At 46.1% G+C, this 27789-nt stretch overlaps 1 protein-coding gene across 1 annotated transcript in view; it reads right to left on the bottom strand.

The window, feature by feature from the left end:
* The window catches only part of adgrv1 (adhesion G protein-coupled receptor V1), a 981490-nt gene that overhangs the window by 357095 nt on the left and 596606 nt on the right, over positions 1-27789 (bottom strand). The window contains exons 80-82 of the mRNA XM_072516264.1: positions 14081-14333; positions 11926-12065; positions 7429-7589 (exon numbers count right to left, since the gene is read on the bottom strand). Coding sequence (XP_072372365.1) covers positions 7429-7589; positions 11926-12065; positions 14081-14333 — 554 coding nt within the window. The remainder of the gene's footprint in view (positions 1-7428; positions 7590-11925; positions 12066-14080; positions 14334-27789) is intronic.

The following is a 27789-nucleotide window of genomic DNA, read 5'->3' as shown; positions in this document are numbered from 1 at the left end:
GAGTTGCCGGGCGAGGGCCACAGATCGTACCATTTGCAAGGGCAGGGCCAGCCGATGGTACCCTTGGCAGCAGGGATGGGCCATGGTTCCAGCCACCAACGGGGCCCAGGATGCGGAGAGGAAGGGTGGGGGTGAGGGGGATATGCAGAGTACGAGTTGGATTGGATTGGATTTGTTTCTTGTCACGTGTACCAAGAAACAGTGAAAAGTATTTTTCTGTGAGCAGCTCAAACAGATGCCCAGGGCGAACGGCTTTAGGTATCTGCATGTCCTAGACTTTGTAAGGAGAGAGATGCCATCGCTTCCTGGGCTGCCGCCCCTGGGGTTACAAGATAAGGTCCTGTCGAGGGACGAAATAGAGGGGGGGGGGAAGGTGTCCGATATCTCTAAGGAGTTGATGGATTGAAAGGTGTACATGCCATGGGCAGGATGGGAGAATTCATCTGATATGAAAGCTAAAATCCCTCATTAAAACCACTCTGGTTTTACTATATGTTGTCTACTCTCTGTATTTATACGATCAACCGCTTTGCAGGGGCCCACACACAACTCCCATTTACAATCCTTAATCTTTCACCTTAAATCATTTTCTATTTCTTAATTCTACCCATAAAGTCTCCACTGCCTACTTACGTTTTGTTATATCCTCACTTACCATTGCTGCTCCTCCCCTCCAGCATTTCCCTCCCTTTCCTGTAGATTTTATAACCTGGCATATTTAGTTCCAAGTACTGGCCGTCTTGTAATCATGTCTCAGAAAGGCTGCCATATCATACCTTCCAAGTTCAACTTGCACCTGCAATTTATTCAATTTATTTCTCATACTCTGTGCATTTGGATAAAGAAAATTTGCGTGGAGGATATTGCACACAGCAGTCCCGCACAATCGTAGTGTGGTTGCTTCACAGGCTCCCAAGATGCCTGCGTTTGTGCGGCCTTGTGGAGTCCGTGGGCCACGCGTAGGTTAGTTGTTGAAGACAGTAACCACTTTTTAGTTTCTTAAATTTGTGTTTTGTTTGCTCATTGGTGCTATGCTCCTGATCTTTGGGCACCCAGTATGGAGGGGAGAAAGGAGGGAGGACGACTTCCACAAGAACCAGTTCTTGGGCCTGGTCAAGTAGGCCATCAGGCAAGCAAGGGGGCCATCTGTCCCTACTACCTGTCTCTCTTCCGCGGCTATGTTTGTGGCCAGGCGTCCTTGGATAGGGAGAACAGTGTCTGCCAGCATGATGGGCGGCAGGGTAGCACAATAGTTAGCTGTGTTGCTACACAGCGCCAGGGACCCGGGTTCGATTCCAATCTCTGGTCACTGTCTGTACGGAGTCTGCACTCTCTCCCAGTGTCTGCGTGGGTTTCCTACGGGTGCTCCGGTTTCCTCCCACTAAGTCCCGAAAAGGTGTGATTGTTAGGTGAATTGGATGCTCTGAATTCTCCCTCAGTGTACCTGAACAGGTGCCGGAATGTGGCGACTAGGGGATTTTCACAGTAACTTCATTACAGTGTTAATGTAAGCCTACTTGTGACACTAATAAAGATTATTATTATCAAGGCCTTCCATGCTCGGCGGGCACTGCTGGGGTTGGGGTGTTTTATCGGGTGTTCTGTCACATTTTGATTTGATGTAAATTTTCTTTGTGATTTGCTTTTATTTCATACAGTATCACTTTAAGTGGCAGCTCTCTCAATTTCTCCCTCACTTTGTTAATTGCTTATTCAACAGTGAATAAAGAAAGTTTATTTGGGCCGCATCCCCTCTCCTGTCAGTCTGCTCCAATGCTTTATTCACATATTTCCTATTCTATCACCTTCTTTAAGTAGCCTTGAGTTTTCTCTTCACCTTGTCCTCTCCTTTCATTTGTTTTCAAACTATTATCGAAATAACTTTTCCATCTGAGCCTCCCCCACCCTCCCCCGACTTACTAGATTTGCTGGAAAGATGTTTTCATGTGCTAGCTTATTCAGTTCGATGAGAAACAATGCGCAGTTTGTTTGTCCTTCCTCTTAATTTATCATTTTTTCACTTGCTTTCCTATCACCATATCATTCACCTTCAGTCACAGACTAAATGCAGATTGCTCATTGCTGTCACCAATATTGTTTCACATCAGTTAACAGGATGCTTAACATCTTTGAGATGTTTGCCTCCCCGGCAAGTTAACAAAGTATTCATTGTAGCACTCAGTCAAGAAAAAGATCAGCGATTCAATAGGGAGTCTGAAACCGACATTTTCTCCAAGGGCACATGGGACAAACAAAATTCCTACCCATGTTATGACACACACAAGGTCAGTGCGTTTTGGGAAAATTCCAGGTATTGGAAAGACGAACTGAGATTTTAACCTACTCTGCTCAATGGGAACAGGGTTAATGGACCATGAAAATATTGAGAGGTGCCACTGCCCCATTCTCATTAGATATCTGCCAATCACCACTTAAGCCTCCGGAGCTAACTCTTGTGGCACCTACTTGAAATCGATGATTGTTTCATTAATACAGAAAGATCAGCGTCCGTCCTATGACGTATTGACAATCCTGATGCGACCTTAAGAGCTGAATTTTATCTGCCCTCCAGGGATGGGCTGGGTGAGTGGGAGTGCTGGGTCTTCAGTCTTAGGCCAGACTTCAGTATGCGTTGCCTTCTCACCTCCATAGCATTTTACCAGCAGTGGGAAAGGTGGAAGATGGCCTTCCCATCCAGAGTCAATTATGCCAATTTAGAGTCTCTTCCCACTGCTCCTGACATTTTACAAATGACGGGTGAGCAATCCACTGTATGGGGCGACAGCCTAGTAAACCCTGGAAGCCTCCCAGTAGGCTTTGGAAGGGGAGGCGGCTCCTAATCAGGCACACTGTGGCACATAGAGGGACCCCCATCCACTGTGGAAATGCCTACCTCAGCAGCACCCGGACCAACGTTTGCCCCCACCCATCCAATGCCAATGTCTAAACCCAGTCAGGCAGACCCCACTACCACTGGCCCCATTTACCACTAGCAAGAGTGGCCTGCTGTCACGACTGAAAGCATTATTTAAATAGGCACCCAGTTACAGGCATACAGCTCGTGGAAAACCTTGTCTGCTTGTGGTTTGTGGATAGCCAACGCACTTCGGAGCTAGAAGATTGGTTGTATCTGATTTTTCTTTTGCCTTGTTCATTCTGAATAAGCGCTCACAGCTCAACATGGGTGCCATTCTTGCCTCTTTGCCTTGGATAAAGAAACAAGAGAAGCAGCAGCAAAAACCAGGTGAAGCAGAAGCCCAGTTGAACACATTAAGTGAAGGATCTGGTCAAAGAACGCCTTAGTTCACAGAGTGTGTAGGCTGGAGATCTCGGAGAACCACTGCACCAGGAGGTTAGGTTTCGCCAGCAGGCTATTGCTGATCTTTTCGTGTAGGACCTACAGTTTACTGAACCGCTGCTGTTAATTTCATCTCAGATTCTTTAGATGACACTCGTGTAGCTATTAAGGCACCTGAAGATGGTTTAGAAGCTTTAGAACCAGAAAGAACATTCACTCCATTATGTATAACTGCTGTGTGAATACCACAGAAGAATAATGCATGTCTGTGCCATGTTTACATACAACCAACCCACAGTGTTTCACTGCTGGCCACACTACAATATTAAAAGGGTGAATTTCCTCAGAGATTCTTCTAATGCGGCATCAAAACTTTGGTGTAAATCTGTTTATGCATATTTTAAATGGGCTTGCATCTTGATTCAGGGATCCTATAACATTACCCAATGATTGCTTTAGGAGAACATTTCCATGGCCAAGGTTTCTGAAGGGTACTACTTTTTGATACTACTTGACTGTCCCCACTGGTCAGAAGGCTTAAAAATACATCCAAATAGTGGAAGAGAATGTTGCATCTGTGACTTAGTTGATGGATTCATACATAACTGTTTGTTTTGTATCACAGAGTGGCATCTTGAAAAGGTAAGAGATAATAATGATAAAGTATAAGATCCAGGGAACCACCTAAGGTACCCAATTTGAATGTCCAGGAGTATTTTTCTATTCATCCATGGGATGTGGATGACACTGATAACCACAGCATTTATGTCCCATTCCGAATTGTCCTTGAGAAAGTGGTAATGAGGCACCTTCTTAAATTTCTGCAGTCTATGTGGTCATCATGGGACGCAGTAGGTAGGGGCCTGCAGAATTTTGGAAATGCTAAGATGAAGGAACAGTGATGTATTTGCAAGTCAGGATGGTGAGAGCGAACGAAGTTGGTGGTGTTCGTATTTGCCTGATGCCCTTTCTCTTACAGGCATGAAATTAGTTTCAGGGTTAGAAGATGTTCTGAAGAAGTCTTGCGAGTTCTGCAGTGTATCTTGCAGTGGTGAAGGGAATGAATGCTGAAGAGATGCCAATCAAGTGGGTTGCTTTGTCCTGGTTGGTGTTAAGCCTGTTGAGTGTTGTTGGAGCTGCATTAATGCAGATAAGTGGAGAGCACTCCACCACACTCCTTACTTGTGCCATGTCAATGGTGGGCAGGCTACGGAGTTACTTACCACAGATTTTCCTGTTTCTGATCTGTTCTTGTAAGCAGGCTGGTCCTGCTGGTCCAGTTGGGTTTATGACAAATAGTAAAACTCAGGATGTTGATAGGTTGAGATTCTTCCTTCTTGGCTTGGGGGTGATAATGGCCTGGCAAAGGTGTTGTGCGAATGCTACTTGCGACTTATGAATGTGGTCCAGATCTTGCTGCATACTAGCGTGGACTGTTTCATTATCTGACAAACTGAAAATGGAACTGAACACTGTGCAATTATCAGTGATCTTCCCACTTCTGACCTTAAGATGGAGGGAAGGCCATTGATTAAACAGCTGAAAATGTTTGGGCGTAGGACGTTACCCTGTGGCACTCCTACAGCAATGTCCTGAGTCTGAGATGATTGACCTCCAATCTTCTCCCTTTGCACTGTGTACGACTCCAATCAGTGGGGAGTTTGTCCCCTAACTCCTATTGATGAGGGCTCTTGATGTAACATTGGCTCAAATCATGTCTTGATATCCCTTCTTGAATTCAGCACTTTTGCCCATGTTTGGACCAAGCCTATAATAAGGTCAAAAGCTGACTAATTCCACGGGATCCCAACCCGAGTATTGATGAGCAGATTATTGGTAAATGCTGTTTATCAGCACTGTAGGCAACACCTTCTATCATTAGTGCTTCTGCTGGCATGCTTTCCTACATACATCACCGAACCAGGGTTGGTTCCCTGCCTTGATGGTAATGGTAGAGTGACAGGAATGTTAGGCTGGGAGGTTACAGATTGAGGTGGAAGGCAATTCTGCTGCTGCTGTTGGCCCACCGTGACTCACTTTTGCCCAGTTTTTATGGAATCAAAGAATTTACAGTGCAGAAGGACGTAATTCGGCCCATCAAGTCTGCACCAGCTCTTGGAAAGAGCACCCTACTTCAGCCCACACCTCCACTCTATCCCCGTAACCCCCACCTAACCTTTTTGGACACGACGGGCAATTTATGAAGGCCAATCCACCTAACCTGTACATCTTTGGACTGTGGGAGGAAACCGGAGCACCCGGAGGAAACCCACGCAGACACCGGGAGAATGTGCAGAGTCCGCACAGCCAGTGACCTAAGCTGGGAATCGAACCTGGGACCCTGGAGCTGTGAACCAACTGTGCTAACCACCGTGCTACCATGCTGCTAGATCTATTCTCAATCTAACTCATTTAACATGATAGGTCATGCCGTGAAACACGGTGCTGTGTTGAAGATGAGACTTTGTCCTCACAAGGATTGTTCAGTAGTCACTCCTACCAGTACTATCAATCTGAGATTGATGCAGATGAGGTTGAATAACTGTTTGCTTAACACTGGTTCTCTCAGCAACAGCTGGAGGCCTAGTATGACAAGCATATCCTTCTGGAAATGGTCAGTTCGGTGAGGACTGGCCCTAACAAGCCAGTCTTGCTGATGTTCATTGTAGTACCCCAGCCAGAATGCATTCTTGCTATCCTCAGTGCTTCTTCTAAGTGATGTTCAGCATGGAGTAGTGCTGATTACATTCACCTGGGAGTGCAGATGGGGTATTGGTTTAATTCATCTGAATGACGGCACTCCTGACATGCAGCACTCCCTGAGTAACATTGTTCATTTCCATCCTGAGTCATCGTGGATACCAGTTTAATAGGTCGAGAGGAAGTAAGATTGGCTATGAAGCCCACAAGAAGCATAAAGGCCACATGGACCAGTTGGACCAAACCACCTGTTTCTATGCTGAAAACTCTAATTCCATGCAAAATGGTGTGGACTGCATTGATAATGATTTTTTTTAATGGGATTTGTGGCATTATCATATTATTTAGCATAAAAAAGTGTCTTAAAATGAAGGCATGGTACCAGTTAGCTAGGTGACTAGTGCGTGATTCAGAATAATGCCAATAGCAGGGGTTTGAGTCCCAATCTGGCTGAGGTAGACTTGGGACTTCTCTTCTTGGCCTGCTCCTGAGAATAGGAAGCGATGGTAATCCACCATTTAAATAAATGCCAAACAAAATGGCTCAGGGTGAAAAAAAAAAAAAAATCGCTTATTGTAGGCTTCAAATGAAGTTACTGTGAAAAGCCCCTAGTCGTCACATTCCGGTGCCTGTTCGGGGAGACTGTTACGGGAATCGAACCGTGCTGCTGGCCTGCCTTGGTCTGCTTTCAAAGCCAGCGATTTAGCCCTGTGCTAAACAGCAGCAGACAATGAGCCAAGGGCCTGCCTTTGGGCAGAGTGCTCATGGAATGGAATGGAAAACAAAGCCATTGTGGCAGCTGCAAGGCAGGCATGCTTCTGATATCCAACAGAAATTATAGTGGAAAATCAGGTGGGCACTAAAGTGGGTGGGCAGTAAAGACTGACACCACTACCCAATCGGTAACTTCTCCAAAATTGGATGAAACACGACCAGAAAGCTTAGTTTAACTATCAGGTGAAGTGAGGATTTATCTTATCACCAGTGGGGAAATTTGGCATGCTATGACTGCCGCTTGATTTTTTTCAAATTGAACTGGATGCTTCTCAGTGGCTATATATAATGCACTGGAGACAAACAAGTTTGTGGAAATTAACAAATCAAGTTTCATTAAAGTTGAAGCTCTTGAATTGATTCAAGCCGACATTTAAACCAAAACCATGAAGGGAAACATTTTAGAAAATAGATATTTACTCACAAAATTTGGTTTGAGCCATTTCATTATGGCTGAGGGGTGAGATGAAGGTCAGCAATTAGAACACTTCAAACAGTAGCACCAGAAATAAACACCAGGGGAGATGAATAAAATTTGACCTTATATCCTTAGAGTTTTGGAAGGGTAACGCTGTTCTTTCTACACTAACCAATCAACAGCAATCTTATGCAACGTGACCATGTGTTTTTCAAATTATATTTTCATTTCCACATACCTGAAATGCAAATAAATGCAGCTGCAAAGAAGGCTTCATTGTATAAGGAAAGACTGTCAGTTTGGGCAGAAGCTGTGTAGATGGACATGTGTGAGCAGGCACACTCTACGTAGTTACTGGTATCTTCCACCACTCGACAGAATTGGTTGTCCGAGAGCCAACTATTGAAAGAAATATAGAATAAAAGATTCTATGGAAGACATTAGCATCTCAAATGTAAAAATTAATTGAAATTAAAAATAAAATTTCTTCACAGTCAGTTGGATGCCATGTGTCTTCTAGCTTTTGGATGTGACATTATTGGCAACGGTCTTCACTCTGGCTGTGTTCGTACCTACACTGAGGGAAAGACTGTGCATTCCACTTTGGGCAAAAAAATAAATTCTACCCACGGATGTGTGCCCATAACTTGGCTTCAAAATTCTTAATCATAATGATGGACTTCTGAAGAATCATTTTAATCGAGTGAAACTGAGAAACTGATCTGATTGTATAAATTTCTCAATTGGTGGAGGAAGTTAAAGTTACCATCTCCCAGCCAATAACTGAAACAAAAGACAAACTTACTCAGCTGAGAGTGCTTACCAGAGACGTTCATAAGTTCATAAGATATAGGAGCAGAATTAGGCGATTCAGCCCATTGAGTCTGCTCCGCCATTCTATCATGGCTGATATGTTCCTCATCTGCTACCTACAATACTACAGACCATCTCCACCCGAGAACACATGACCTAAGAGCGGGAGAAGGCCATTCAACCTCCGGAGCCTAACACCCTCAATGTGATCATGGTTGATCCCATCCTGGCCTCAACTCCACCCATCTGCCTGTTCACCATAACCCTTCGACCTATTACCAATTAAAATTCTGACTAACTCCTCCTTAAATTTACTCACTGCACAGATTCACAACCCTTCGGAAGAAGTAGTTTTTCCTCAAATCAGTTTTAAATTTACTACCTCTTATTCTAAGGACATGACCTCTCGTTTTAGAATGCCCCACAAGAGGAAGCATCAGCTCTACTTCTACTTTATCCAAATATTCATGTCTGCAGCCCACAATTTTCACTCAATCATGGACTGTGTGCAACACTATTTCCCAATATGCATTCTTGGTGGGTGAAACTCTGAACCATCAGTAAACTAGAAGAAAGCAACAAATGACAAATCGGCTCAAACCCATGTTATTCTATTTTAGCATGAAGTGTGCGTGCTGGGGTCAATTTTGAATTTTGGGCAGCAGAGCATGCTGACTGGGTCACCTGTTCTAGTGGTGGAGAGGCACTTACAATTTTGAGGCCTTTTTTTAAAGTTTTGCCGTCAAGCCACAGCAACAAACAAGCAATCTGATGCTGCTTGTCACGCTTCAACCTCAGGAATATTGAATGTTGGCATGCTGGCAGAGGCCTGCAGGTAGGTGCTTGGATAGATATTTGGGCCGGGGTTGGGAAAGCAGCAGACCATTTTGATTTGATTTGATTTGATTTATTATTGTCACATGTATTGGTATACAGTGAAAAGTATTGTTTCTTGCATGCTGTACAAACAATGCATACCGTACATAGGGAAGGAAGGAGAGACTGCAGAATATAATGTTACAGTTATAGCAAGGTGCAGAAAAAAGATCAACTTAATACGAGGTAGGTCCATTCAAAAGTCTGATGGTAGTAGGAAAGAAGCTGTTCTTGAGTCGGTTGGTACGTGACCTCAAACTTTGGTATCTTTATCCTGACGGAAGAAGTTGGAAGAGAGTATGTCCAGGGTGCGTGGGGTCCTTGACTTTGCTGGCTGCCTTTCCGAGGGAGCAGGAATTATAGATATGGGTTGAGTTTGTGGCACTAGCACTTCACATATTTGTGGTAATTTCCTCAAAATCACAATCAGGTTTCTAACTACGCCATTCGATCCTGATTTGCTTGTTTCAGGTATGGCTTTAGCTGTTCAGTGGCAGGCTTCTCCAACAGATACGGCAAGCCAATCTTTCGGATTAATCAGGGGTAAGACTATTCATCTAATTTTTTGACCCTTACTAAGACTAATTTTCCAAAGTAAACATATGAGTGAACAATATGGACATTGTGATAAATAGACAGGATGAATTCTCTGCATGCGCACATTGGTGCAAAAGCCCCCAAATTTAAGGGGAAGAGCAGAAGGTGCAATGGTATATGTGTGTGCATCTGTTTGTGTGTGTGTGTGTGGGGGGGGGGGGGCAGAAATGCCAGGAATGTGGAAGTCCTGCAAATTTAATGATAGGACTTCAATATCATCTTTTCTAAAAACTGCATCCTGCCCAACATTCGACCAGCCTGTCAAACTGGCTAGTCCAGGATGAGAGAGGCAGCAGGAGGAGGGATTTTTGGGGATGGTAACCAATAATCAGTACATAAGAAGATGGGTCAGACCAGCATTCAGGAGGAAGGGGCAATGAGAGATATTGCAAGGTTCTGGCAGGGTTGGAAGGTTGTAGTCAGACTGGAATTTGGAGGCAGTCTACCAATCATTCCAGCGGGTTTGCCTGTGGGACCTGGGAAAGCAATCCTGCTCGTCCTGGAACACAGTGGGTGCTATGAAAAGCACTGACCTGCTGGGATCCACTGCTCTTGCCCCCTTTTAGCTGTCAAATTCTCCAAACTCTGGGGAAACCATTTGGCCAGGATTAAATGTGAATGACTGTCAACATTTTGGGAACGAGTATAATCACTGACCTTCCTCTCTAGAGTGGGTCACTTGAATGCCCCGAAAACTGACTGGGTTAAAACAGAAGCAGTTGCTTTTGCAGAGGATACTGCGGTCGGGTTTTTTAAATTTGGCAATTTAACCCTCTCCCAACCATCATGGGAGGATTAAAATCCCTCCTACGCCTTTCCCACAAGAGTGAATCTCAGCAAATCATTCTGTTACCCTCTGCGCACTAAGTTTGATGGATGGAATTGTGACAAGCGTTTTTGGTGGATATGGCATTCCTCTCACAACATGTGAGCAGCCATTTATCATACAATGTAGAAATCTGGCATTTATATATTTCTAATTATCTTTGTTTTGTTATGTTTCCTTTGTAACATAAGCGGCTTCCTTGTGTTGCATTTGTCAAGGAAGGTCGAGACGTGTAAATAACTTCAACTCATTTATTTACACTATGTACACTTTCATAACTTGAGTTCGACACTACTGCTAATCCTATTGTAGCTACCTAAACTGACTAACCAGCTGCTGTCTTCCACGTGGTGGGTGTGATAATGAATCAACCCTGTGCCTCTCCTCACTGACTGTCTCCACTGGAAAGAGGTTGATCATGTGTGTGGTGTCCTTTATGTATGGGTTGGTGTAATGCCCCCGTGTGGTCGTGTCACCTCCTTGTGTATCGTGAATGTCCACTGGTCGCCTCCCATCTAACTTATCTATTGGTTGAGTGTGTGTGTGTGATGTTTCTAGTGCTCCCTCTAGTGTCTGTCTAGATTACATGTATTTACAGTGATGCACATCACCACAATCTTCACATTTACAACCTGGTTCCATGCCTTGAATCAGAGGCCAGAAGTTAGCAGTAGTTGGAGACAGGGCTAAAAGAATATAATGCACATCCTGCTCTCCGTTTGAGTATTGCGCCCTTCTGGAATTGGTAATCAGTGAACAGACCATGTACACATTGATTCTCTCCAAGCAAAGTGCTTCTTTATATGTACAATCACAAAATTAGGCAGGTCTCAAGAGGAGCACTCACCAGCTCTATGTAAAATAATTTCCCAATTGGAATATCGGTACAACTGCATGGAGCGTTTGAGAGACAAGATAAGGCCTTTAAAATTACAATCTGGAATCTAACGTCATTTGGACCCAGTTTGCTTGGGAAAGACACAGACTGCTTAAGTAAGTCATGCATATATTATACTTACTATTTTACATATGTATTCAGTCAATATTCAGCACGAAACCATTTGGTTTATATGATAAAAACTATCTAACAAGTTTGTCACAGGGATATCACTGACAATTTCAACTCCCATATGTGGATAATTCAACTGCAAAAATCAGATATAATTATTCAAAAGTTAATGACCACAAAAGTACATGCCTGGTTTCTTGTCTTCATCACATGAACAATAATCTGGTGGAATGGATTGTCCACACATAATTGAACACATCTGATTTCCAATCCATTGAAATCAGTCCCACTTATACCCTTGATATAGTGCACTGAGGAAGCAGGACCTCCAACATTCAGGGTCTTCAAACCCCACCCCCGCAACTGGTGGCAACCTTTGGTTCCCGTTCCTTACAAACTATTCCAAAAAGTTCAATAAAAAGCTGGGACTCAGCATGACCGAGTCTCAACCTAATTTATGACTCTTTTAACATATTCAGATTCATGTTTGTAGGAACGCGGCTGAAACAAATTTGTTCTGAAGTGGAATATAACAGCTAAATATTTATTCCTCTACTGTTTACATTTAATTACAATAATACTCGTTAAACAACATGCAGAATCAATAATTGCACCTTTCAGCTGCTTGGTTCCACAGGAGACATGCGGATCTGTGTGGAACAATGCGATTGTCCAGAGTGTGAATTTGATATATTATTTCATTCTTATCCACAAGAGGCCGTGAACCACGATCTTTTAGGCTTGCTGAAAATATCTAGGATGCAGCAGGAATGAGAAGAGAAGTAGTCAATTCTTAGGATTACAATAATAACAGCATTATTTAAAACAACATTAAACAATCCTTTTTATTTGAACAAAATCAAATCAAATCACTTTGCAAATCTTATAAGACCATAAGACCATAAGACATAGGAGCGGAAGTAAGGCCATTCGGCCCATCGAGTCCACTCCGCCATTCAATCATGGCTGATTTCAACTCCATTTACCCGCTCTCTCTCCATAGCCCTTAATTCCTCGAGAAAACAAGAATTTATCAACTTCTGTCTTAAAGACACTCAACGTCCCGGCCTCCACCGCCCTCTGTGGTAATGAATTCCACAGACCCACCACTCTCTGGCTGAAGAAATTTCTCCTCATCTCTGTTCTAAAGTGACTCCCTTTTATTCTAAGGCTGTGCCCCCGGGTCCTAGTCTCCCCTGCTAATGGAAACAACTTCCCTACATCCACCCACTTCAGCATTATGAATTTTGTCACCGTTTAGAAAATAGTCCATGCCTCTCTTCTTTTTTCCAAAGTGCAAGACCTCGCACTTGCCCACGTTGAATTTCATCAACCATTTCTTGGACCACTCTCCTAAACTGTCTAAATCTTTCTGCAGCCTCCCCACCTCCTCCATACTACCTGCCCCTCCACCTATCTTTGTATCATCGGCAAACTTAGCCAGAATGCCCCCAGTCCCGTCATCTAGATCGTTAATATATAAAGAGAACAGCTGTGGCCCCAACACTGAACCCTGCGGGACACCACTCGTCACCGGTTGCCATTCCGAAAAAGAACCTTTTATCCCAACTCTCTGCCTTCTGCCTGACAGCCAATCGTCAATCCATGTTAGTACCTTGCCTCGAATACTATGGGCCCTTATTTTACTCAGCAGTCTCCCGTGAGGCACCTTATCAAAGGCCTTTTGGAAGTCAAGATAGATAACATCCAATGGCTCTCCTTGGTCTAACCTATTTGTTATCTCTTCAAAGAACTCTATATTATCAAATATAACATTGGGTAAAGTTAGAAATACAGGATGTAATTTTGTCACTACGGCGGGAACCTTGAAGCCAAGTGTTGGACCTACAGGTGCATTTTTCAGCCACCTAGCAACTAATTAGTTGCTGCTGGGATTCCTGTTCCTTTAAAGGACAAGAATCCACCTCCCAGGTGCTGGTGACCAATTGGAGGGCTGGCTGCTCAGCAGCACAACAGGTAGTGGTGGCCACTGCTGGGACTGCACCTAGCAGAGAGGATGTTCTGAGAGCAGGACCAAAAGGGTTTAGGGGTGCAGAGTCCAGTCAAATAGGAGACAGTGGGGAGAGATCAGAGAGGACAGAAGTGGAGTTGCTGTGAGGCAACCATTTCCACTGAATGGGCTTCCCCCTAGGGGCCACAGAGAGTTTGATTAGGAGGAACATCTCCCAATCATGCAGGAAGGCTGCCAGAGTTGTAAAATATCAGCGGCAGCAGGAACAGGCCCTTAAAAGGTCACTTAATTGACTCAATTAGCCTCTGGGTGAGAGGGCAGTCCTCCATTCTCCAGTCATTGTTAAAATAATAATAATAATCTGTATTTGTGTGACAAGTAGGCTTACATTAACACTACAATGAAGCTACTGTGAAAATCCTCTAGTCGCCACATTAGGGAACCTGTTTGGGTACACTGAGGGAGAATGCAGAATGTCCAAATCAACTAACATGCACGTCTTTCAGATTTTTTTGTTTCTCATTCAGGCTAACGGACACAAATAGAACTTTACTGATTCATTGAGAAACAAAGATCTCAAGTCTGACCAGAAATCTATGTATGCCACCAACTGCACTTCCTTTCCAAACCAAAAGAAAATTAAGATTCCTCTGTTCAACTGAAGAATATTTAGCAGACGTTTTCAATCCCATCAATTTCATTCCCATTATTTCTATTTGTTCATTTAATTCTAGGTCATCGATAATTTTATGTGTAACTATTTTTAAATAAACATTTTCAGAGCACATTGGTCCTACTTTATTGTTGAGTGCAATTCCTTTTACACTGGTTTGAAACCATTGTTGGCTGCTGTACTCTGTGAATTGCACATGTTGACAGCTTTCATCTGCCGTCGTAAGCGAGGATGTAGGAGGAACTTCCAAAAGCCACTCAGGAACTTTCAATGAATCACCATTCTTCCCTACAAACCTGTGTCCATTAATTTGTTGGGGGTACCAGTGATATGATTTAATAGTGAGGTACTGGCAGGTATCAAGAACTGTTTTGCCCCTGTAGAATTGGGAAAGAAAAGTTACAGTAAGTGTGCTGACCATAATTCTAAATGCTAGGGTAGATATCGCAGATAAACCAAAAAAACAAATTTAGTTAATGTGATCAGTTTCGACCATCATTCACCTTACCACAGTTCAATCTGAGGTAATGTTTCTGTCTTCAAATGAAAGAAGCTGGTACAAATGCTGGTCCCCAGTCAGAGAGATATGTTTGAATAACAAGCAAAGTTGGAATGAGTCAGCTAAGTTAAGGCAGCATAGTGAGTTCACTGAACGAGAACACTGGGATAAGGTTAATGCAGACCCTTTCAGAGGGAAACATGGTGGTCAGGCCCACTTAATCATGGGAGAGATCCAGCATCAGTCTCCCGGCGGCAGCAAAACTGCCCACATTGAAGAGAGAGGGCCAAAAACTATGACAAATCCCAGTCCACCGGCGGCAGAGTTGGGTGGAATATCAACTAGGCTCATTAAAAAGGCCATTGACACCCATCATCCCTGAGCCCATCACGTGATGGTTATGGATAAAATGGGGACCGCACGGCTTTCCTGTGCTCTCAGATGGCTGCTCAGCCAATCCTGTCAGCTTTGGCGGCAGCCTCCAGGGTGAGGGACTGGGGCAGTAGTCCCTTGCTGTCAGGTGCTCTATCAAGGAACCCAGTATTGGGCAGGGGATTGGCTTCAAAAAGCAATCCCCCTCCCTCTGCTGCCAAAACCCCTCCTGCCTTCACTCACATTTAGAGCAGCAGCCAACCAATGATCCTAGGCGTCTGGTGGGTGCAGTGCTGCCTGCAGCCACAGCTTTCACTGGCAGCACTGATGAGCTGCAGACCTCTGATTGACTGGCTGCTCTTGGCAGGCAGGACTTCTGCCCTTGGGACCTCAATAGCAAGGAAGGCCCATCAGTGACTACTTAAGTGTGTGAAGGATACTTGATTTCCTCAGTCCTTCGTTGTGGAAATTATAGAGGTCTTTGCCAGTTCTCCAACAAGCCTTTGTGCTATCAAGATTTGTTGAGGAATTATTTGCTAGGCCAATCCTTCTCACGGAGATTAATTTTAAACAAATCACGGGTCATAGAACAGAAATGATAACAACTTGGGCATGGGCAAGCAGGGTGACATAGTGGTTAGTACTGCTGCCTCATAATGCCAGGGACCCGAGTTCAATTCCAGCCTTGGGTGACTGTCTGTCTGGAGTTTATACATTCTCCCAGTGTTGCATAGGTTTCCTCCGGGTGCTCCAGTTTCCTCCCTCAAACCAAAGATGTGTGGTATAGGTGGATTGGTCATGCTAAAATGACCCCTTATTGTCCAGGGATGTGTACATTTTTTATGAGGATAGGGTGGGGTGGACAGGGGAGTGGACATTGGGAGGGTGCTCTTCTGGAGGGTCGGTGCAGAGTCGATGGGCTGAATGGCCTCCTTTTGCACTGTAGTATTCTATAAACTGCACGCTAAATACGGGGGGGGGGCGGGGTGATCCAGCTACATTCAGATTCAAATAAACGGAACATTTTGTACCACTGTAAAATGACTGAATAATGCTCTTTTACATGACTAATTAACTTCCAAATAAGTAACTAAAGAAAATTCTGTAAAATCTCTGCTTTTGATAAGGGAGATTTCAAAGTATATTTCCAGCCTGAAGTTCAAAGACCTTGTGGTGATTCCAAACTGAACATTTGAACCAAGGGGAGTCTGCCATTCCCTAAATATTTACATTTTAAACAAAAACATTCCCAAATATAAGTGACTAAATTAAACTGTGATCCAGAAATATTGAGAAGAATTTTAACATACAACAATGAGTCATTTGACACACGAAAATTTAGTCAACTTCAAGCCCAAATCCAAACCACCCACATCTGTGTTTAATGGAGGTGGGTTGGGGCGAGGGACTGGCAAACAATCCATTCTCAGAAGACAGATTGGTTTTGTTTAAATATTATAATGAGGCTTTGTGCCTCAGATTTAATTTCCAGGTTGAACTTTGGGCAATCAGGTTTCCAAGGCCTTCAGAAATCTGCCTCAGAGTGGTGATGGCTACTTTTTGGAAAAAGCGAGAGCCTTTACAGCACCACTTATTCCTAGCCCAGTAAGCATGCTTTCTTAAAAACAAAATATTGTAGATACTGGAAATCTGAAATAAAAACAGAAAAAGTGGATAAACTGCACAGGTCTGGCAGAAATATAGTTAACGTTCCGAGTCTGTATGAATGCCTCAGAGCTTGCTTTCTTCACTGCCTACCAATGAACCACTACCTTCTTGATCAGGGGTCAGATCCCATTCAATTCCTCCCCCACCCCCAGGATCAGCAATCACCCTACCCCTCCTCCCCACATTCCACTGCCCAAGCTCCAGGTTCTCTATCTACTCCTGGCAGGTGGCTGGCTTCCTCTGCATCATTCCCCACCCAACGGGGAGTCAAGTCTGTCAACAAGGCTCGCTTCCAGTCAGGGAACCTGATAGAAAAAGGATGCACACTGATACATTGAAACAGCACAGTTTGCACCCCAAACCCCAAGCCTTTGTTTTTTCTTTATTTCCTTTCTCACAAAATACCGAAATGAATATCATGGCCGTAATTTTATTAAAATACAGAATGTTATTTTACATTTTTCTGCTCAAAGACAGTTAACTACTTCTGGATGATCGAAATTTCTGGTGAACAACATGGTTATGCAAATGACACAAAAGGAAGATGCCGGAATTTCACTCACCCAATTCTGAAACAATTTCAAGAATTAGGGCAAGAAATTTGACCAAAATGGTAGATCATTGGAGCAAGCACTGCACACAGTGATCTAAGCCAACCTGAGGCTTAAGCTAATTTTGTAATCAGGCTTCATTTGAATAGATAAGTTATGCTGTGGGCACAAAATAAATATTCAAATGCAGCCTGATGGCCAGAGCCTGACACATTTAACATTGGTACTCCAACACTTTACTCTTTACTCCCAGTTTCCCATCACTTTTCTCTTTACTATGTCTGAGGGTTCATTTAAATATTACAGGTATAGGACCCATCCTGACCAGGAATTGTGGGTGGGATTTACAATGATTGAATTCAGCATTGAGGAATTGTTCCAAGGGTGCTTACTTGTATGTTTATTAGGCTTCTTACGGGTTGAGTTAGCTTGACTCAAAATGACATTCACGTTTCAAAATTTAGAAATCTTGCATAGTACAGAAATCTTACATTAAACTTGAAACTTAAACTTGTCTGATTTCATGGAAGATAAAGTTAAATTAATTACATCTTTTTGGCACAAGGATATAAATATGGATGAAGCAGTGTCTCACTGGTCATGTGCAAAGGCAACCTTGTGCCAGTGTTTGAACATTCCTCTATAGCCACAAGTGTTAGAAACATGGGAGAAATTTTAATATGGGTGAGCGCATGTTTGGATATTGGCTGAAACCGTGGAACAATGTGAGTCCATCGGAAGAGTGACTGAATGACATCTGTATTTCACAGCATGAAGCTGCATGTGCGCAATCCCCTTGGGGAAGCAGGCTGTCCCTTTCAGTATATTATTGTTCAGCTAGAGCAATATTGAAGCACATGCAAGTTAACTTTGAGTCCCATGTCTTCCCGGGCTGCCTGAAACTTGCCAGTGAAAGCGAGGCAAAAACACAGCAACAACTGAAGGAAATGAAGAGGTGACAGAGAAATAGGCCAATAAGGGCCTGCATTGAAAGCAGTTCATAGAACCTTCATTAGGCTGATTCCTGGAATGAGTGGTATGTTTTAAGAGGAAAGGTTGAGCAGATTGGGTCTATATTCATTGGAGATTAGAAGAACGAGAGGTGATCTTATTGAAACATAAGATTCTGAGGGGGCTTGACAGGATCAATGCGGAATGTTTCCCCTTGTGGGGGAATCTAGAACTCGGTGGTGGGTGGGGGAGAGGAGAATTTTCCAATGAAGGTGGTGATGAGGAGGAATTACTTCTCTCAAAAACTCTTTGTGCTTCGAATTTTCTCGCACAGAGAGCAGTGGTGGCTGGGTCATTGAATATATTCAAGACTGAGTTAGACAAATTTTAGATTGACAATGGAGCCAAGGATTTCGGGGGACAGGCAGAGAAGCAGAGTCAAGGCAACAGTCGGATCAGCCGTGATCTCATTGCATGGTGGGGCAGGTTGAAGGGACCGAAAGGTTTACTTCTGCTCTTGCTCACAGCTGCTTTTTACCTGCTTGTGTGAAAGTGTTTAAGCACAGTACTTGCACTGCAATGATACGTTAGACACTTTGGAGGTATCATCTAGAAATCATACTCAGTGACACAATGAAGACAACATATTTCCAGGTCAGGCTGGTGTGCGACTTTGAGAAGAACTTGCAGGTGATAGTGTTCCCAAGTGTTTGCTAGACTCTTCCAAGTGGTAGAAGTTATAGGTTGGAAGATATTGGTGAAGGAGCATTGGCGAGGAGCTGCAGTGCATTTTGTATGTGCTACACACTACTGCCACAGTGCACTAGTGGTGGAACAAGTGACACTTTAAGATGGTGAATGGGGTGTCAATAAAGCAAGCTGCTTTGTGCTGAATGGTGTTAAGATTCTGGAGTGTTATTGGAACTACACTCATCCAGGCAAATGGACTATTCCATCATACTGTTCATTTGGGCGCTGTAGATGTTGGTCAGGCTTTAGGGAGTTCAGAAGTCAGTCACTTGCTACAGAATTCCCAGGTTTTGACCTATCTTTGTAGCCACAATATTTATGTGGCTGGCCCAGTTAAATTTCTGGAAATGGTAACCCCATTAATAGTACAGTAAGAAGTCTGACAACACCAGGTTAAAGTCCAACAGGTTTGTTTCGATATCACTGGCTTTCGGAGTGCTGCTCCTTCCTCAGGTGAATGAAGAGGTATGTTCCAGAAACAAATATATAGACAAATTCAAAGCTGCCAGACAATGTTTGGAATGCGAGCATTAGCAGGTGATTAAATCTTTACAGACCCAGAGATGGGGTAACCCCAGGTTAAAGAGGTGTGAATTATGTCAAGCCAGGACAGTTGGTAGGATTTCGCAGGCCAGATGGTGGGGGATGAATGTAATGCGACATGAATACCAGGTCCCGGTTGAGGCTGCACTCGTGTGCGGAACTTGGCTATAAGCATCTGCTCGGGGATTCTGCGTTGTCGCGCGTCCTGAAGACCGCCTTGGAGAACGCTTACCCGGAGATCAGAGGCTGAATGCCCTTGACTGCTGAAGTGTCCACCGACTGGAAGGGAACATTCCTGCCTGGTGATTGTTGCGCGATGTCCGTTCATTCGTTGTCGCAGCGTCTGCATGGTCTCGCCAATGTACCACGCTTCGGGACATCCTTTCCTGCAGTGTATGAGGTAGACAACGTTGACCGAGTCGCACGAGTATGTACCACGTACCTGGTGGGTGGTGTTCTCACGTGTAATGCTGGTATCCATGTCGATGATCTGGGCCGTCTTGCAGAGATTGCCATGGCAGGGTTGTGTGGTGTTGTGGTCACTGTTCTGAAGGCTGGATAGTTTGCTGCAAACAATGGTTTGTTTGAGGTTGCACGGTTGTTTGAAGGCAAGTAGTGGGGGTGTGGGGATGACCTTGGCAAGATGTTCATCTTCATCGATGACGTGTTGAAGGCTGTGAAGAAGATGTCGTAGTTTCTCCGTTCCGGGAAAGTACTGGATGACGAAGGGTATTCTGTCGGTTGTGTCCCATGTTTTTCTTCTGAGGAGGTCAGTGCGTTGTTTTGCTGTGGCGCGTTGGAACTGTCGTTCGATGAGTCGAGCGCCATATCCCGTTCGTACGAGGGCATCTTTCAACATCTGTAGATGTCTGTTACGCACCTCCTCGTCTGAGCAGATCCTGTGTATACGGAGAGCTTGTGCATAGGGGATGTCTTCTTTAATGTGTTTAGGGTGGAAGCTGGAGAAGTGGAGCATCGTGAGGTTATCCGTGGGCTTGCGGTAAAGCGAAGTGCTGAGGTGACCGTCCTTGATGGAGACGAGTGTGTGCAAGAATGCAACTGGTTTTGGAGAGTAGTCCATGGTGAGTCTGATGGTTGGATGGAACTTATTGATGTCATTGTGTAGTCGTTTCAGTGATTCTTCGCCGTGGGTCCAAATAACGTCGGTTGAAGGTCCTGTGCGGTCAGTCGGTCTTGTTCAAACATGGCTGACGAAGCAGGGGCCATTGTCCGACAAAACCGTGAGCGGGATGCCGTGTCGAGCAAAGGTTTCTTTACATGCACGAATGACTGCAGGCGAGGTGAGGTCGTGCAACCGTATCACCTCCGGGTAATTCAAAAAGTAGTCCACGATCAGGACATGGTCTCTACCCAGTGCGTGGAACAGGTCGATGCCCACCTTGGTCCATGGTGACGTGACCAACTCATGGGGCTGCAGGGTCTCACGTGGTTGGGCCGGCTGGAAGTGCTGACAAGTGGGACACTTGTGTTGGCTATGTCCTCATTAATGCCGGGCCAGTACACTGCCTCTCGGGCCCATCGGCGGCACTTTGCCACGCCAAGGTGGCCCTCGTGTAGTTGTTCCAGGATAAACTGGCGCATGCTATGCGGGATGACAATGCGGTCCAGTTTTAGAAGAACCCCGTCTACTACCGCCAGATCATCTCTGACATTATAGAACTGAGGTCATTGGCCCTTGAGCCACCCTTCTGTTAAGTGATGCATGACACGTGTTAGCAAGGGGTCAGCCGCCGTCTCGCGGCAAATTTGGACGAGGCGTTCATCCGTGGCAGGTAGATTGGAGGCCGTGAATGCCACATGGGCGTCAACTTGGCAGACAAATCCCGCTGGGTCACATGGAGTGTTGACTGCTCTGGAGAGAGCATCAGCAATGATGAGGTCCTTGCCTGGGGTGTATACCAGCTGGAAGTCATATCGCTGGAGCTTGAGAAGAATACGCTGGAGGCAAGGCGTCATGTCGTTCAAGTCTTTCAGTATTATATTGACCAGCGGGCGATGGGCGGTCTCGATGGTCAATTGAGGAAGTCCGTACACATAATCGTGAAATTTAACAACACCGGTCAGAAGGCCCAGGCACTCCTTTTCTATCTGCGCGTAGCGCTGCACCGTGGGGGTCATCACACGTGACGCATATGCAACGGGGGCCCATGATGAGGCCTCATCACATTGAAGGAGCACTGCCGCAATGCCGGATTGACTGGCATCGGTCGAAATTTTGGTCTTCTTTGCTGGATCAAAGAAGACTAAGACCGGGGCCGTGGTCAGTTTTGCCTTGAGTTCCCTCCATTCGCGCTCGTGGGCAGGGAGCCATTGGAAGTTTGTCGTCTTCCTGACCAGGTCCCTGAGAGCCATGGTATGAGAGGCGAGGTTAGGAATGAATTTCCCTAATAAATTGACCATGCCCAGAAATCGGAGGACCGCCTTCTTGTCCTCTGGTGGTTTCGTGGCTGTGATGGCAGCTAGCTTGTCCGCATCCGGCTGCACACCCAATTGGGAGATGTCGTCCCCGAGGAACTTAAGTTCTGTCTGACCAAAAGAGCATTTGGCCCTGTTGAGGCAGAGGCCATGCTCATGTATACGTCTGAAACGCGCTGGAGGCGACTAACATGCTCCTGCGGGGTGGTGGACCAAATGATTATGTCATCGACATAGACGCGAACACCTTCAATACCTTCCATCATTTGTTCCATAATCCTATGGAACACTTCTGATGCAGAGATGATCCCAAACGGCATGCTGTTGTAACAATATCTTCCAAAGGGGGTGTTAAATGTGCAGAGTTTTCTGCTGGATTTATCGAGCTGGACTTGCCAGAATCCTTTTGAGGCGTCGAGTTTGGTAAAGAGCTTGGTGCGAGCCATCTCACATGTGAGCTCTTCGCGCTTGAGAATTGGATAGTGCTCTCTCAAAATATTGCGATTTAGATCCTTGGGATCAATGCAAATTCTCAATTCGCCGGAAGGCTTTTATACACATACCATGGAACTGACCCAGTCGGTCGGTTCCGTGACTTTGGAAATCACTCCTTGGTCCTGGAGGTCCTGCAGCTGCTGCTTGAGGTGGTCCTTAAAGGGTGCTGGGACCCTGTGAGGTGTGTGCACCACAGGCGTGTCATTCGGTTTTAATAAAAACTTGTAGGTGTACGGGAGCATGCCCATGCCCTCGAAGACGTTGTGATACTGGTTGATAATGGCGTCGAACTGCACCCTGAAGTCAGTGTCCTGAAAGGCAGACACGTCAGCAGGAGAGAGAGAGTGAACTCTCTGAACTCGGTTCAACATCTTGCATGCCTGCGCGCCAAGCAGGGAGGCTTTCGAGGAGCCCACGATTTCAAAGGGAAGGATGACTTTGCGTGACCTGTGCGTCACTTCAAGTTGGCATCAGCCGCTGGCAGCAATGGCATTGCCATTGTAATCTAATAGCTGGCAGGCTGATGGCAGGATGGCTGCTTTGACACGAAGGCTTTGGAGGTCAGACTTCGCAATGAGATTTGCGGAGGCACCGGTGTCCAGGCGGAATCGTATTTGGGACCGGTTGACCGTAACGGTGGCACACCACTCATCGTCCGGATCGATGCTGTATACCGATAGAGGCTCGATTCTTTGCTTCGGGGACACACTGTTTTTTGTAATGATACCGACTCGAAAAGGCGCCTTCGGGTCCTTGGTGTCAATATCGGGTAGCAGGTCCGAATTGGGCTCGGTGACCGTGGATTGAATGGCCCGGACATTCCTGCGAGGCTGGCTGGAGCGACGAGAGTTGGCAGGCTGAGCTGATCTGCATAAAGCAGCATAGTGGCCAAGTTTGCCACATCGCAGGCATCGTCGGGATTTGGCAGGACATTGCCGCTTTAAATGAGTAGAGCCACAGTTGCCGCACGTTGTAGCGTCAGTACGTTCGCTGCGCTACAGCGCATGCGCTGTGCGGTCGTATATGGTGCGCACCTGCGCAGTACGTTCGTCGACATCGCCGTCCCCTTGTTCTGTGTGCACAAGTGCGGGAGTCCGCGAAAAGCGCGCAAAATGGCCGCCCTCATCCAGGCTGAGGCCCGGAGTTGCTCGATTGCTTGGACCCGTTTTCCTCATGGGGACCTTACCGCACTGTTTCAGCCGCTTGGACGTGGGAATTCCGACTAGTGGCGTGTTCATGTAGCATGCAGGTCTCGATGGCAATCGCTAGGGTGAGCTGCTTAACCTTGAGGAGCTGCTGGCGTAGGGGGTCCGACTGAACACCGAAAACGATCTGGTCGCGTATCATGGAGTCGGAGGTGGACCCGTAATTACAGGACTGCGCAAGGATGTGGAGGTGGGTGAGAAAGGACTGAAAAGGTTCATCCTTACCCTGCAAATGCTGTTGGAATACATAGCGCTCAAAACTTTCATTCACCTCGATGTCGCAGTGACTGTCAAACTTAAGGAGGACCGTCTTGAATTTTGATTTATCTTCACCATCAGCAAACCTGAGAGAATTAAAAATGTGGATGGCATGGTCCCCGGCCGTGGATAGGAAGAGAGCGATCTTCCTGGTGCCTGAGGCATCCTCCCGGTCTGTGGCTTCAAGGTAGAGCTGGAAGCGTTGTTTGAATATCTTCCAGTTGGCCCCTAGGTTACCGGTGATGCGGAGCGGCAGAGGCGGGCGGACGCTGTCCATTTTGCAGGATGGCTGTATGCTGGTGGAAGGCAGATCACCTGCAGGTACGTCTAAGAAGTTCTAACATCCCTCAACTAATGGTCCCATGATGTGTTGTGTGCTCTGGATCCGTGGAACACATACAGGCCATCAACACTTAAAATAGAACAATACTATTTTATTAAGTTAGAAACTGTTGAACATACTTTCACGGTGGGTTAACACGATGTTAGATTAAACTAAAGACCTATGCCTGTCCTAACCAGTCTATGCACTCAGCACATGGTGAAGATCTGTGCTGTAAGCTGTAAGCTCTCCTTCTGAGAGGTTGCATCCCGAATGAGCGGGAACTCTGATGCCCCCTGTCTTTATAGTGTATGTGCTCTAACTGGTGATTGGCTGCGGTGTTGTGTGTGTTGATTGGTCTTGCTGTGTGTCCATTAGTGTGTGTGTCTGCACCATGATAGACTGGTGTATATTATGACAGAGGGTGCTAGCTATGAAGAAAGGTTGAGTAGATTAGGATTGTTTTCGTTGGAAAGATGGAGGTTGAGGGGGGACCTGATTGAGGTCTACAAAATTATGAGAGGTATGGACAGGGTGGGTAGCAACAAGCTTTTTCCAAGAGTGGGGGTGTCAATTACAAGGGGTCACAATTTCAAGATGAGAGGGGGAAAGTTTAAGGGAGATGTGCGTGGAAAGTTTTTTACGCAGATGGCGGTGGGTGCCTGGAATGCTTTGCAAGCGGAGGTGGTAGAGGCGGGCACGATAGCATCATTTAAGATGTATCTAGACAGATATATGAACGGGCGGGAACAGAGGGAAGTAGATCCTTGAAAATAGAAGACAGGTTTAGATAAAGGATCTGGATCGGCGCAGGTTAGGAGGGCCGAAGGGCCTGTTCCTGGGCTGTAATTTTCTTTGTTCTTTGTTTTTTGTAATGAGTTACAAATGGTACTGAACCCTGGGCAATCATTAGCAAACATGCCTACGTCTGACCTTATGATGGAGGGTTGGTCATGAATGAAGCAGCTTAAGATGGTTGGGTCTAGGACATTGTCCTTAGGAACAGATGACTGGCCTCTAATAACCACTACCATCCTCCTTTCTGTTGGATATGGAGGGGGACTCTCCGCTCCCGGGACTAAGTTCCCGCGCCGTCGTGAATGTGTTTCACGACGGCGCAAACAGGGCCCGGGCACGACCTATTCTGGCCCCCACAGGGGGCCAGCATGGTGCTGGAGCGGGTCACGCCACTCCAGCCTCCTTACGCGGTGCCAAATGGGTGCTGCGCCAACCCGCGCATGCGCAGTTGGGGCAGCTCATTCCTGCGCATGCGTAGTTGGGCCGCGCCATTCTGCGCATGCCCGGGTAACGTCTTACGCGCGCCGGCCCTTCACCAACATGGCGCCGGGGTTCTGGGGCCGGCCATGCAAGGAGGTAGGCCCGGGAAAGGGGGGGGGGGAGGCCGGCCCACCAATCGGTGAGCCCCGATCGCGGGCCAGACCCCATCGGAGCCCCCCCCCCAGCGTTCCCGCACCGTTCCCGCTGGCAGCGAGCAGGGGTGAACGGCACTGGTGGGACTGTCATTTTTTTCACCGGCCGCTCGGCCCATCTGGGCCAGAGGATTGCCGCTCGCCGTTTGCGCCGATTCTTAGAGCGGCCCGCCGCGAGAATCGCGCCGCTGGTTTCCGGGGGGTGGGAGAATCGCGTGCGGGCATTGGAGTGACGTGGCGCGTCTCGCTCGGCGATTCTCCCACCCGGTGTGGCGGGGGGGGGGGGCGGAGTATACCGCCCATGACTCCAGCCAGTGGAAAGTTTTCCCCTACTCTGAAATTTTCTTCTAAAGGAATTCTCTGACACCTAATATAATGTGCAATTCAAGTACATGGACCGCACAAGGTTTAAATAAACACGGTTCCTTTATTCCATCAAAGCTGCAGTAATGCTCAAGGGAAAAATTAACTAAGAGAAACAAGCCATTCACAGATAATATTTATGTCCGATGTTCCAGATCCATGCTCTATTTGTGGCCTCAGCTCCTAAATGTAGTGATCCACTAGGCTTCAGCTGCTGCTCCAGCTCCTGTTGGCAGTCCTGATCTCTTTCTCCATGAGTCTTCTGGTCCCAGCTTCTCCTTCAGCCTGCAGTCCAGGCTTATGCTCCACTCCCAGTTTGTTGAGGGCTTAATCTCTTGTCCTAAGAGGAGCGGCCCCCAGGACTGACTGAATCCTGTGATCGGTGTCCTCTCAGGCCAACAACCTCTGCTGGTGATGACACAGTGGGCGGGGCCCAGCCTTCAGCCCCGCTCCAATGTTGGAAACTGGCAGTCGGCATGGCGAGGGTCTACTCACCTCGCCCGCTGCTGGGGTAGACAGAAAAGTGGAGTTGAGGCCTCAAGTGCACAATCAGATCAGCCTGGATCTAATTGAATGGGGATCAGGGATGAGGGCTGAATGGCTTACACCTGCTCCTAATTCATATATTTGCAAGCTCGCATGCATGCGCCCAGCAACATATCTAAAGAAGTGTCGCTGAGCTGAGCAGAGCCTGTGACCATCTGCATTTCTATGGCACAGTAGTTAGCACTACTGCCTCACAGCTCCAGGGTCGCAGGTTCAATTCCAGCCTCGAGTGACTGTCTGTGTGAAGTTTGTCCTTCTCCCCGTGTCTGCGTGGGTTTCCTCTGGGTGCTCCGGTTTCCTCCCACAGCCTAAAGAGGTTAGGTGGAATGGCTGTGCTAAATTGCCCTTAGTGTCCAAAAAAGGTTAAGTGGGGTTACAGGGATAGAGTGGAGATGTGGGTTTAAGTACGGTGCCCTTCCAATGGCTGTTGCAGACTCGATGGGCCGAATGGCCTCTTTTTGCCCTGTAAATTCTATGATCAAATGCATCACTTTTTTCTCTCACCTTCTCATCTCCAATTATTTTATCTGCATATTTGGAGTGCCCCTTTAAATACTGGTAGTCATCCTGCCTCCTGATGCGAATCGGTCAGGAAATCAGGAAATCATACATCAATCAAGGGGCAGTGTTAAAAGAAACACTGACAGATTTCCTCCTTGTACTCAGGCTACCTCTCTTCCAGCGTGTCTGAACATTAATATCAGGTCCTTGTCTTAGTCAGTAGCATGCTAAGCCTGTTCTTTAACATATGACTGGAAACACAGGACCAGCTCAAATCACAAGGCCCCATGAGATTTCCATACAACATTGACACAAGTAGTAAACAGTAGAACTTCAAAAGGACATAGAGAAATTTGTGGACTGGGCACACAAGTGGCAGATAAAATTTAATGCAGATAAGTGTAAAGTAGTTCATTCTGTTCAGAAGAATATGTACAGGCCATATTAAACAAGGGCAAAATTCAAAAGGGGGTAAAAGAGCAGAGGGATCTGCGTTTATATGTGCATAAGTCATTGCAGGTGGTAGGACAAGTTGAGAGCATGGATAATAAAGCAGAGAGCATCTTGCGCTTTAATAATAGGGGAATTGAGTTTAAAAGCAACAAAGTTATGTTGAACTTGTATGTGCAGTCCTGGATGCCGTATTTTAGGAAAGATGCAGAGAGGGTGTTGCTCCATTTATTTATCTCAGTGAACCACAAGCCTTTCCCTTATATCGATCAAATGACCACACAACCAGTTAGTTAGTTCAAAAGATGGTTTATTTAAATACACAAGAGTTATCTCAACATGCAAATACGATGGGCGCTATTCTCCCCCCACCCCCCCCCCCCCCCCCCCCACGCCGGGTTGGAGAATCGCCGGGGCGCCGCGCGAATCGCGCCGTGCCGCCCCTGACACGCGATTCTCCCACCCCCCGGAAACCAGCGGCGCGCGATTCACA

The sequence above is a fragment of the Scyliorhinus torazame genome, chromosome 9 (assembly GCF_047496885.1).
Source record: "Scyliorhinus torazame isolate Kashiwa2021f chromosome 9, sScyTor2.1, whole genome shotgun sequence".
NCBI lineage: Eukaryota > Metazoa > Chordata > Chondrichthyes > Carcharhiniformes > Scyliorhinidae > Scyliorhinus > Scyliorhinus torazame.
The sequence above is the reverse complement of the archived record's forward strand: the minus strand, read 5'-3'. Positions and strand labels throughout refer to the sequence as shown.